This window comes from Diceros bicornis, chromosome 4 (assembly GCF_020826845.1).
Source record: "Diceros bicornis minor isolate mBicDic1 chromosome 4, mDicBic1.mat.cur, whole genome shotgun sequence".
NCBI classification, from domain to species: Eukaryota; Metazoa; Chordata; class Mammalia; order Perissodactyla; family Rhinocerotidae; genus Diceros; species Diceros bicornis.
The window spans coordinates 14,720,263-14,733,813 of record NC_080743.1 but is presented as its reverse complement, the minus strand read 5'-3'; the positions used below and the strand labels follow the sequence as shown (position 1 = coordinate 14,733,813).

At 41.7% G+C, this 13,551-nt stretch overlaps 1 protein-coding gene across 1 annotated transcript in view; it reads right to left on the bottom strand.

Annotated features, from left to right (window-relative positions):
- Positions 1–11,687, bottom strand: part of AK5 (adenylate kinase 5) — a 228,669-nt gene extending 216,982 nt beyond the window's left edge. Inside the window, exons 1-3 of the mRNA XM_058538359.1 lie at positions 11,439–11,687; positions 6,777–6,963; positions 688–855 (exon numbers count right to left, since the gene is read on the bottom strand). Coding sequence (XP_058394342.1) covers positions 688–855; positions 6,777–6,963; positions 11,439–11,498 — 415 coding nt within the window. The 5' untranslated portion in view covers positions 11,499–11,687. The remainder of the gene's footprint in view (positions 1–687; positions 856–6,776; positions 6,964–11,438) is intronic.
- Positions 11,688–13,551: the final 1,864 nt, after the last annotated feature.

Below are 13,551 nucleotides of genomic sequence, written 5' to 3'. Positions count from 1 at the left end.
ATATCTATTCCTTGTGAAATGGCATAAGACTGATATTTTCACATTCAACGTAAGATGCATATTGGCAATTAAAAAAATTACTATTATCATTATTATTTTGATTAATACTCTGATATTATGTGCTGTGTAAAACACTATTCCATTAGATTTGCTTGTCTAATAACATCAAAACTTAGATTTTATTGTAGGTGCTGGTCTGCCATGAGGAAGATTCATTTATATGAGTCTTTACCAACATATTATAGGGTATTTTTCCCTTTAAAGTTAATAGTGAATAAAAATTCAATTTGCTGAGTTAAAGGAAGAAAACAACACATCATGTTTAGAAAACTTCTAATGAATTCAGTTATCTATGTTAAAAATTAGGTAAAAACCACAGGACAATAAATCTTGAAGAGATTACCTACTTTCAATTCATAATAGAAAATTTCTATGACATTGTAATGGGATTCTATAAAATCCCATTGCAATAGGCATTAGATAATATAATTAGAACAATTTCTGTTTTATTGAAAAATTATGCTAAAAAAAAATCCATCTATTGTCTCTTGAGCTTTTGTTTCTATTGTTTGTCATTATTCAACTAAGTATTTGCAAATATGATACATAATTGACATAATTTTTTGAAATGTAAACATATAAACAAAGTTAGCAATAATATGAGAATTTTGCTTTCTGTCCTCATACCTATAACAAGAATGATTTTTGGTCGAGGTCTGGTAGGATCAAAAACCTCATACTCCTCAATTAACTCTGCAGTCTCGGAAAGGTCCGTATCACTTTCTATGGAGAATTGATGGATTGGAGGGAGTCGATCATACCGCCGATATGGAAAGTTTGAATTTTCGGGCATTACTGCAAAAGAGTAAGATAACTTTGAAACGGAAAAAAAAAACGCATAATAAAACATTTTTGGCACTTAACTAATTAGTAGAAGAAATTTAAAAACTAAATGAGTTTTATTTTTTCCAACTGGAAGTAGACCCCATCCCATAAGTGGTCAGCAAACTTTTTCTGAAAGGGCCAGATGGGCAATATTTGGGGCTTTGAAGGACATATGGTCTCATGGTCAACTTGGCCATGGAAAGCAGGAAAGCAGTCATAGACAATATATAAACAAATGGATGTGCTTGTGTTCCAATAAAACTTTATTTATAAAAACAGGCAGTGAGCTTAACTTGGCCCATGGGTGATAGTTTGCCAAGCTCTGCCCTGGAGGAACCTTTTAAAGTACTGCCTAGTTTTGCTTGGTAGTTTGTATACGTCCTGGTCTCTGCAAATGGTACTCCCTAGAGTTGTGTAGTGCATAACCTTCACACCTTTCACAACCATATGCAGCTGCCCATGGAGCCATGGGCAGCATAATGTATTTCATTTATTCAATATGTATAGATACACACCACTATGATCCAGGCATGGTAGTGTAGTCCAGTGGAATGGCTTAATGGCGTAATGCACAAAAACTTAGGGTACTGTTACAAGACAGGTAACAGGGTAGCAAACAATTTCTACACTTGGAGTATCTTTCAACATCATTTAATTTTACTTTTCCAATATTTATTATCTTTAATATCCTTGATTTAAAAACGTAACTATGAAGATTTAAGTTTATATCTACAATGGCAACAAATATTTGCCATTTATTACCAGACGTGTTAGTGTGCTGAGGATGATTCAGTAGAAGAATAAGATGTAGTCCTGTCCCCGCAGGGCTTACAAACTGGAGCTTACATGCTTATATCTGACAGTGGTAAGCACACCAGGCAGGATAAGTGCTAAAAAGAATATCTCTTATAGTAAACACCACAGGCGTTCAATGAGTGGGTAGATCCATTTGGGCTGGAGTGGTAGGAAAGGACTTGCAAAAGAGGCGGGACCTGAACTTTGAAAGACAAGCACAGGTGATGAAATGTGGAAAGTTACCCCAGCTGGTGGAAACAAAACACAAAGACTCAGAGTCAGAACTACAAGTGACATATTCAAAAGGACCAGAGGACAGAGCTGGCAAGCTCAAATCAGGCAGATGGTCTCATCCCGGCTCCTTCATGGTTCATGGCTACCTGGTTCATGGCTCCTTCCTTCCTCACCCCATGTGTCAGTATTCCAGGAATACTGAGAATACAGAGAAGCCATAACACCCAAAAGGCACCTGCACAAAGGAGACAGGCCACCTGGCTTTCCACGAGGGATTTGGCTAAGGGAACTATTGGATTTTAGTATGGCATAATGCTCACATCTCCTCCTGGGTGTTGATCAGTTAGAACTTTCCATTCTCTGTTGATACAATAAATGAGGTCACTAACTATTGACCCACTGGACTCACTTTAGTTCCACAAAAGGAGTGGAGTAGTTTGCAGATGACAGTGGATATTCTTTAGAAAATTCTGGGATGGGCTATGTCAGGAAAGGAGCTGACAACAGAATCTTGTTCTGCCTTGAAATTGAATTGCTTCACCCAACACAGGGCAAAACTCTAGGCATTATCCTTGATTACTTTCTTCCCTCACTCTTTACATCTACTCCCACAGACTTTGTCTCCAAAACATATCTCAAATGCATATACTTTTCTCCATCTGCACTACCACAACTCTTCTCTAACCTACCATCATTTACTTGGCCTACTATAATAGACTCTATCAGTCTACCTGCTTCCATGCTTGTCCCCACAATCCATTGCCTGAAATGCTCTTCGCCTGTTGGTCCCAGGGCTGACTCTTCGTGTCATTCACACCTCAGCTTAAATGTCACCTCCTATAAAAGGATTTTATTGACTTTTTAATCTAGGGTAGCCACCCAGTTAATTTCAAGGACATCACTCTAATAATGCTCTCACAGAGAGCACACCATTTCTCCATCTGAGAGGTCTCTTACTCATTCATTGTTTGTCTTCTCCCATTAGAGTCTTGAGTTCCATGACAGCAGGGACCTTACCTACCTGGAACTCTGTATCCTTGGGATCTAGAACTGTGATTGGCATATAGTCAGTGTCCAAAAAATATTTGTTGAATTAATAATAAAGAGAACAGCCTTCCTGAAATAGATGGTTTCCCCTGGAGAAAAGCCAGGAGATGGGTAGGTAGAGTGTGACCACAAGGTGAAGGACCTTGAATCCAGAGTAAACTGTTTGGCTTTAATCGGGTAGAAAGCCAGTGGAGGTGTTTTGGGGGGTAGAGAAGTGACATGATGAAATATGAAATATGCTTTTTAGGAAAATTAATCTGGTAATAGTTAGAATGGATTCGAGTAGGGAGAGACTAGGAGCAGAAAGGTAGCAGCTAGGAGGCTGTTAAAGTAATCCACAGGTGAGAAGTGAAGGCTTAGGTTAGAGGGCTAGTAGGAGAAGTGGAAATAAACGGCTGGATGTGAAGGACATGGTTAGGATTGGGATATGAGAAATGAAAGGAGGTGATAGTTAAAAAATAACTGCCAGGTTTCAAGTCTAAAAGAATAAGGAACACATTGCATTTCATATAGTATCTTTATGCCCTCTCTTTTCTGCCAGAAATACTGGGCATCTCTCATTCCTGTCTATATCATAGCCTCTTCCTCTACATCAGGACCTTCTGTTCTCTGTTCCCTGGTATACTCTCAATCTTCTCCATCCTTCTCTTGCTAATACGTGCTCAGCTTTCTGTCTCTGAGGATTAGCCTATCACTTCTTCCAGGAAGCCTACTCTGAACCCCAGCCTAGGTTGGATCCAGCCCCTTGTTAATACGGTTAGTTCTATGGCATTCCCTGTAGCACGCATTGTGCTCCTAATATTTTTAATGCCTGACTTTATTGCTAGACTGTAAGCTCCATTAGGGCAAGTGCCATGTTTGTTCTTTCTTGGTGGCTACATCCCCAGCCCTAAAAGAGTGTCTGACACATTTTAGCTCTCAATAAATGGTTATTTTATTGCCCAACTGAGGCATTGACGGGCTTCATGGAAATAGGAAAAGGAAAAGGGAGTGCTGGTTTTGAAGCAAATATGGTATGTTTGGTTTTGGACATGTTGCATATAAGATGACAACGAGATATTCCAGAAGAGAAGCTCCATGGACATTTGGAGCTATGGGACTAGAACTCTTATTCACGAGTAATTATTTATTCAGTTGTATACATATGGAAGAAAAAAATGGATGCTCATTTCACATTTATAGTAAAACGTTTTAAAGAACGGTCAGCCAATAATTTATCCTTGTTTTTACCATGTTTTTACTTTAGAAAGTAATTTGCTTAAATGATTAAAATGTTTTATTTCACAGAATAATTTTTCATGATAATTACATATCAGCATAGCTATGTCAATACTTCAGCAAAGATGCACGAATCACTTTTTTTGTGTGTGTGTGTGAGGACGATTAGCCCTGAGCTAACATTTGTTGCCAATCCTCCTCTTTTTGCGGAGGATTGGCCCTGGGCTAACATCCGTGCCTATCTTCCTCTACTTTATATGGGACACTGCCACAGCATGGCTTGACAAGTGGTGCGACGGTCCGTGCCTGGGATCTGAACCTGCGAACTCTGGCTGCTGAAGTGGAGCATGCGAAGTTAACCGCTTGCCACCAGGCTGGCCCCACGAATTACTTTTTATTTCTAGAAACAATCATAATGCTTTAAGTTACTGGGAAATTAGCAATGTTGTTGAATTTAATAGTAACTTATTCCATAAATTACAGCTAAAACCTACAAAGAGTGAATGTGTAAAGCATTTCATAAAATAAACTTTTATTATTACATGACAAAACTGTTTAGAAATCATTTTCTGTCTTTTAGCACAGGTTCTAGATATAGGAGAGTGTGGTACAACATTCTTGTCACCATGGTACATGGAAAGGTTCTATTTGATGAGTAATTAAAAGGTCTCTGAGCGGGAATTCTGGTCAAGTATTAGGTATGGAGACTCTAAAAGTAACAAGCAATTTTAATTCTAATGAAAGTTAAACCTACATTGTCCATTCCTGTGTTAGCTTATCCTGCTAGATTGGCAGTTCCAAACTGGTCATCTGTGGCATAGCCCCACAGATGTGTTTTGTTCAACTCGACATTTTTCCAGAATTTGTTCTTGACGGCCTTTAGACAATGACTGCTCTCTCTAGTTCTGCTTTCTAGTTTGACCACAGTCCCCACCATTCTTTCTTACCCACTTGGCTTGCCTGCCTTGCCAAACCAGGTAATAGTATAAAATAGAAGCATTTGGATTTCATTTTGTTGTAAAACAGTCACTTTATGTACCCAATCTGAGAGCAGCTTTTTGACTAAGTGAATTTCATATCCTCTTAGATTTAAATTTAAAAACATAAAAATATTTTAGACTAAATCCTGTAATACCTGAGGTTTGTTAGTACTTTAAGGTTTAGAAAGCAGTTCCCTATATTTATCTCACTTGATTTAACAACGGCATGGGGCATGTATTTAACACTGAGCCAGATTCTAACAGTATGACGACACCCTGGGAAGTAAGTTAGCAAATCTTCAAGCCCATGAAAATATCATTTTCTTCACCAAAGCAGTAATTTACTAAATGGGGTGCTGCAGTGGTTAACTGGCTAAAGGTACTCTCTTGAGTTCCCAATCCTAAATCACCTACTGATGACTTCTGCCTGAACAGGGAAAGATTCTTCTCCTCTCTGGAGATATTTCTGAGAAAATGTTGTTTCTACTTTCTCTCTCTGCTTCTGTTTCTTAAAATTAACACACCGTGACTTTTCCCCACACCACATTCAGATAAAATCTAAATGGGTCGTGACTAAATAAGATAAAACAAGCTAAGATTTATTTCCCCCTTATATTCATTGCAAATAGAATTGTCTCCACTTCAAATTCTGTCAGTATAGCTGAAACTGTTCATGGTATAACTTTTGAGAGTGTTATAAACTTTGAAAATATAATGATCTTGGCCACTGGGAAAGAACTGTTAGTTTCTCTTGTTTGTAACTGATTCCATTTTTCACATATTATTATACTTAATTTCATCTAGAGCCTAAAAGGCCGGTTGGCTGATGTTGAACCACTAATTTGGATAAGCACATATTTCAGAAAGCTATCAGAATACCACAAATCTTCTCTAGCGAACTACAGTTCTTAGTTTCAAACTATTCCTAAAATTGTTCAAGTTCATACTGTCTACTTCTTTTATAATACTCAAACGCCTAATCCAATGTATTATATTCAGTAGCTGCTTAACAGAGCCTTGTTGAATTAACTAGTATAAACTTTACATGCATTTGTGCAGATGTGTTAACATGAACTCTGAATTTGGAAACATATTAATAAGTCAAATCTCTTCCCAGCTAACAAAAAAATGTTGACTTGTTATATAATAACTGTCAATTTTGTCTGTCATCTATTCATTTATTTGGAAAAGTCTTATCTGCGATTTTAAGGAAAAAATCATAGTTTGCTAATGTAATTCATTTTGCAAAGTAATGAAGTCAGTAACAAAATTTCATTAAGCCTTTAGTGAACTGCTGGACAATGGTATGTAATTTTGTTTGTTTTATCACGGAGGTGATTAGAATTAATAGCAGAGAGACATTAATCATATACCAGGGTCAAATAACCTTCCAGGTGTTTGGAAACCTAATAAATTAAATCATTGCCTACAGTCTACAAGGTATGTTTTATTTTTTTTAAAGATTTTTAATGTTTTTTAATTAGTCAGTAGGGAGAATGGGAACATTTTCTCATCCTGAAAAGAGATTTTTAAATTATTTTTTATGCATAATACATAGTACATTTTAAAGAGAACTATTCTAACTATAAACTTTCTGTTATTCTACATATACATTACCATTTCTTAGAAAGGATCTCCGTGACTGCCCTCCATTGAGCGGAGGTAAGGTCTTCTTTTCCTGGCTGACAAATGTGTCCCATTTCACCTTGTCACAGCCGCCCAGCTCCTTTACTTTCTGTAAACAACTTTCCAAGTACTCTACTGGGTCTTCGGGCTTAGAACACATGAGTCCATTCAAAAGGCTCTGAAATACAACAACAAAACATGCCCACGTAAAATATGTTTTAAAACCACTTTTGTTAAAATAGTGTTTGTCCCATCTTTAAATTCTCAGTTGATTTTGTTCTTTGCATTTGTTTTTTTAATAAACAATTAGAGTCGAAATTATGATCTGATTGGGTAATTAAGATAACCCATTATGTTTAAAACCTCTGCTGGGGGTGGGGGGTTAGATTTGCCAATTTCCATGCCGTAAAAACTCCTAGCATGGCAAGTTTCAAGTTACTAACTGACTTACTACGTTCCTGAAAGTCTATGCCATTTTCTAGTACTTGAGTAAATGAACTTTCATTTTTAGAAATTAAAAAAAAAAAAAAAAAGATAATCCCTTAAATTCTTGACCAATTAGTTTTCAGCTGCGCATTCTCTGCCTTTTAAACAATTCAGGTAACTATATAGTTTAAAATGGAAGGGCCCTATCAAAATGAGATAATGTGCAGTGTGTAAAATGCCCCAGTCATTATTTATCTCATTCCTACCCATCCTTAAAGTCTACAAGCCTCAGTTTCTTCATCTGTAAAATGGGAGTAATAATACCTACCTTAGAGGGTTTTTTCAGGATTAAAAAATTTAATATTTGTAAAATATGTATTAGGTGCCTGGCATATAGTAAGTACTCAAGAAATATTGTTCATGGTTTTAGTTAACATTATTATTATTATCAGGAAATCTCCCTGAGCTCATAGGTTGGCTTGCGGATCCCTTCTTCTGTGTTCCATGGGACCCAGAAAAAAACATCTTACCTGTCATTTTATACTGAAAACATCAGTTTATGTGTTGGTCTCCTCTTCTAAACTATAAACTCTTCAACAACACAATGTAGGTCTTATTTATTTTTCAATATCCAGCCCCTGACACACCTGCCCTGGAACGTGGTAGCTGCATGTTGGACTGGTTTCTAATCAGGAAAAACAATTCACTCAAAACATGAAGTCTGAGACTTACAAAAAAGCCATTTGATATATAAATCACCACAATATCCATTGAGGTTACAGAGGAAAACCTGGTGTCCGAAGTGTCACATGTACTAGTTTCTAAAAACGCTACAAATTTGGAAATGCTGATTCCTGGGAACTGGATTGATGTGTGAAATATTTTCCTTTAGAGTATTTCATGGAAAAAGAATAGGTTATTATTATCACCAATATACATTATTAATGCACAAAACACACAGTCTTTGTAAGGCTGACATCTTTCCTAAATACAGTATTTTATTTTCAAATTATTCTTGTGCAATTTGCCCAAATTGGTAGGCAATGCTTACTAGGTACATTTGTTCACTGAAATCCTAAATAGTGTGGGTTAGGGTCTTCAATCAGAGGAGTTCAACTGCAGAGGAGTGGAGAAAACTAACCTGGGCATCCATATCCAGTTTGTGTGTCAAAATAATCACACACACAAGCTATACATACACACATACAGACACAGACACACACACACATTGCGTTAAATTCCTCACATTCCTCCCATGTTAACACAGCTAGCTCTGTGGTAGTGTTTACTCTGTATCTTTGTATGCCTTAGCTTACCCAATGCACTCTTAGCCCTATGTGGTATATCATCCCCACTTTATTTAGGAAATCATGGCTCAGAGATGCTAGTGAGTTGATCAAGGTTACTCAGCTAGAAACTCGTAGGCCCAGGATTCCAACTTATTGTTTCTGATTCCAAAACTCACATATTCCTCTCTCCACATCTTGCAAAAATAGGATATGGGATAAAAAGAAAATGCCAGATTATCTGTGCCCCATACATAATCCAACTACAATATGAATCACTCAAGATTAGGTCTTTTATTTTTTTTAAATCCCTATTATTGCCTAAAATGAGCAAGGATACTGAATGAAGATCTTTTCTTAATGGAAAATATACATTTCCACTTTCCCTAAACAAGTCTGTCTCCCAGAATGGTACTGACTTTAAAACGGGTAAATGGGTTCCACTCCTTCACAGATAATTTAAATCCTTTCTTCTAATAGTCAGCCACCATCAGGGATCCAAGACAAGTAACAGACTTTGTTACTCAGTCTCTGTGAGTTAATCCTTTGAGAACTTGAATAATCTAATTTGATTTTTCTCAGTATTCAAATTAATTGCCAAATCTCTGCTCTAAGGTATAGTAATACAAGATCAATATATACACCATAAGGTTAGCTTTAGTTAAGAACTCAAGACAAAAATAGGGGAAAGTGGTTTTTATTTTAAATATTTAATCTAAAACTAGAAACACACTCCAAACTTGCACCTAGCAGAGATGTCCCACCTAGCCTATGCGATGCCTCGAGTCAGGAAGAAGTCTGAACAAGTCGGTTACATACATCTAGCTGTTTGACAACATGGAGATTCAATAATCAGTCACTCGGTCTACAATGGTGTCTAATATCCACAGCTGGGGCCAACGTTTTGGGTTTGATAGATACCTAATTGCTAAATTTTGTATACCTAGAAACTTTGTATGCCTATATTGTGGTTTTGAGGGAGAAAATCCAGTTTGGAAACTTAAAGCATTTGGTTTTGCTGTCTACACCCATCGCATGGAGAACTGCCAGGTTCTACTTCTCTCTTGCACTGTACACAGCACAGATTCTTCTTACTGGAGGGATGGAGCCTTTGGAGGCACCTGCAGTCCCCTTCCATCTTCCAATGTCCAGGATTGCATTTAAGTACACTGTGTTACAGCATTTCACCTAAGCAAGTTGAGTTCCTTTTCTGGGTGTGCACAAGGTTAAAACGTCCCATTCATATGCAGAAAAGCGTAACACCTGAACAAAAACACCTGCCACCACTTATTTGCATACACTGTGTAGATTTTCATGAACAAACTATCGAAATTCTCTGTAGTTACCAAGGAGGAAAAACAGTACCCACTTTTATTAAAAAAAAAAAGACATACTATTAAGCAGCACTTTGCAATCAGGTGACCCTCCAGCAGATGTTTCTAATTACTCTTTTAGAAGTGTAGGAATGAAACTGATCTCAGTAGTAGTGTTTATGACTAAGACCTTCAGCACTTCCTCTCCATATTTACTTTTTGAAAATTAAAAAAAAAGGAAAAGAAAAATTCAACAATCCTACATCCTCCAAGACCTGTCCTTAGGCAACATCTCCTGATTATTTGCAAGCACTAGTAATGCACGTGCTAGATTGGGGGTTCACATACCGCGCTTGTGCTCAGTGGGTGGTTTACCTGGAAATCTTGGCTTCAAATGGACTTGAAACGGTAGCTTACAGAGGTGAGAAGAAAATGAAGATCGGTAATTATGGCGGCCCATTTTAAAGATAATTTGGAAAACAAGGACAAAATGCTTTTCCCAAGTGGTGTTTTAAAATTCCTTGCAGCAGAACAAACCCCCAAACAGGAGAAAGAGCAACTCATGGTCTTTAGTTTGCTATATCAGTCTACAGTCTATCATCTTTCAGAAATGGGGGAGCAGGTTTGCAGTGAATGGATTTTCCCTTTCGGGGCTCACTCTATGGCGGTTGGCTCGCTTCCATTCTTTTTTTTTTTTTTTAACCTAAGCAAAAGCATATAGGATTCAGGAATGTTTTAAAATTAAAATATGGAGAGAAGGAAAGGAAGTAAAACGATCCGAGACAAAGGCTGTGGTTTAGAACTAACCAAGGTTCCTTAGTTCATCCCTCAACCCTCGTCTCCCACATTCTCCAAGTCCCTCATCCCCCGGGTCCCTGGTGCAGATGATGCTCTGACGCTGTCTGAAGACGGAGCAACAGGAGTCGCACCCGCCTCCTCGCTCTCTCTCCGACCCTCTTTCTCCAGATGGACTGGAAAGGGCAGGCGAAAGCCCGGGCGGGGGAGGAGAACCATCCTTTCCAAGGCGACGGGAAAACGTGCTCAGGAGTTCATTCACCGAAAGCGCAGAGCAGCGCTGGGTCCCTGCCACCTGGGAGGCAGCGCTGCACTTCATGGGTTTGGATTTGTTTTTTGCATCTTCATCGCTCTCCTCCCAGCTCCCCTGGGGAGGGCTGCTTTCGTCTACACCTCCCCTTTACTGCCGGGGTTCCGACCCTCGGCGCACCCTCCCGACCCCTCAGTTTCTAATCCTTGCTCGCTCCTGAGCGCCAGCGCACCCTCCTGGCCTGGCGCTCGCCCCCAGAGAGCGCGGCCGGCCACTGCCCGCAGCCCATGCTGGGTGTCCACATCCGAGGGACGCGCTTGGGGCAGCCTGCTCCCGAAGCCGGCTGCAGGACTGAAACTTCATCTACCAGATGCGGGCTTCTGAGCCCAGCCATCTGACGAGGACCCCGGCAACCCGCCGGAAAGGCGGCGACCCCCGGGCGAGCGCTCGAGCGAGCTTCTGCAACCCCCTCCAATTCCGTGCCCAGCGTCTGCAAGGTGGGACGGGCGCGGCTTCCTCACCCCGAGCCCCGGGGCTGCCCTCCCCCCATCCTCCCGCCCCTCTGCCAGCCCTAGCCCCCTACCTCGAAAAGCTGAGGGATTTCCCTCCGGGCCAGATACTCCTTGGCATCGTTGGTGTTCATGGCTGTGCCGCGCGTGCCTTGGGGGCGCAGGCGGGGCGGCGGCGATCCGGGCTGGGGCTGGCGGGGTCGGCGCCGAGCACCGGTGCAGCCCTGGCTCTCACGACAGACACTCCACGCTCAGCTCTGCCCGCCTGGCCCGGGCCCCTCCGCCTCTCCCCGGGGCCGTGGTCTCGGCGCTCCCGCCGCCCCCGCCTCGGCGCTGGTCCCCGCGCGCGAGCTGCGGGCTCGCAGCGGCGGCTTCCCGGGCGCCCAGCAGCGCAGCCGCCAGGGGAGGGGCGCAGGGAGCGGAGGAGGGAGGACAGCGCGGCGGCCGCCAGGCAGCAGCCCACCCGCCTCTCCGATCTGGTCTGCGGCGGCGGCCAGTCACGCTGCGCGGGCGGGCGCGGGGCGCGGGGTGGGGACGGGGGCGCGTGGGCGGCTGGCAGTCACACCCCCGTGTCACACCACCGACCGGGCGCGGCGCTTCCCTGCGCGCGCCGCCCCGGGGACGCGGCAACCTGGGACCAGGTGGCCGAAGGAACAGAATCGGGGTGTCTAGAAACCTGCGACATTTTCGCTTCTCTGGACCTTCTTCTACACACCTACACACGTACACACGTACACACACATACACACGCACACGATTACTCATGGGTCCCCAAGGAAGAAATCGAATTGTCACAGAATTTATTCCTAAGGTTACCGATCTTTGACAATAGGGAGCTGGGGGTAAGGAGAAAAGGGGATTCATGGTGTGGAATCCGTCCTTTTAAGATAATTTTTAGAACTTGGGTATTTTTATCCTTCAGGAAAGTTTTGCTAACTGGTTTCAAATTTTTTTCCCTGTCAGTGTCACAAATCCCTACAGATTTCAGTATAAGGCCTTAGAAGGAGCCTGAAATCTTCATTAACAGAAGGATTAGTAAGTAGTCAACTAATTCTCTCCATAGAGAGGAATGGGAAAGTGGAGGAGAGAAGTGGGTGGTGGTGGAGAGCTGGAGACAGCTGAAACTGGAAATGTGCTTAGAAGGTGAGGTGGGTGCCACATTAGTTAGATCTGAGAAGTGTGCAGGCAGTGGACTACGGGCCATCAGAGCTTCCCTGGGGTGAGAATGGGTGGATGTGCTAAGGCAGTGATTCTGCAAAGGATTTCCTGTTACAGACCATTATCAAGGTGTACTCATCCTCCTCCTAGCTCCCAAGATGACTCATCTCCCCCATTAAGAAGTCTTTTCATTGCACGACGGTCCATGCCTCCCTGAGAACATGACCTCTCACTGTGTGCAAGGCCTGAGGCTGTGGGAGGGTGTGTGAGAGGAACAGGAGGCTCTGATAGACACTGACGCCCAGGGTCTGGCCAGGCAGAGAAGTAACCTGCACCCGCTTCCAGAAACCAGTGTCTGAGTGTCCATTTCAAGTCCATCTTTGCAGATCTTTTCTTGGTTCTGTGTCTTCTCACGAACAACTGCTGCTCAAGCCTTAACCGTAGTTGCAATTTTGTTTTACCCAAAGGAGGGAACTCAAGAATTAATTGAGTTTTGTAAAGTAAATGAAGTTTTCTGAACACTTGTGAAACCATCTGTCATATGGTAGCCTTCAGTGAGGCAGGTGTTCCAGTTCCACGGAAATTGGTTTCTGCCCTCAGAATATGCCACGTCACTTACAGTGCCAGCGTCCGACATTCTTTACCTTATTTAAGAGCAGGTTATGCCAGTAGTGAAGCGTTGTCTCTTCCCTATGCAACAATGCTTGGAAAGTGCCGGGGTCCACGGCAGGAAGGCTGGCTTTGTGAGCAGGCACAGCTGAGGCGGAGCACCTTCGTCTGAGATAAAGAGGCCGATTTCTGCAGGACCTTTCAAGGTCACCCTTTACAGACAAGAATCTGGCAGAGCACAGCTCGCATCCTCCTTCCTGGGGAGGAATGTATCCTAAATGGATACATGATTCTAAATGAGCTTTAGTATAGCCGGGCAACTTGCTTGTATAAAGAAAGTGGATAAGAAAGACTGCATTATCCTAAATAGTCTAGATAACCTGAAAAATACAGTAACTGGAGATGGCAGGTTCTCAGGTA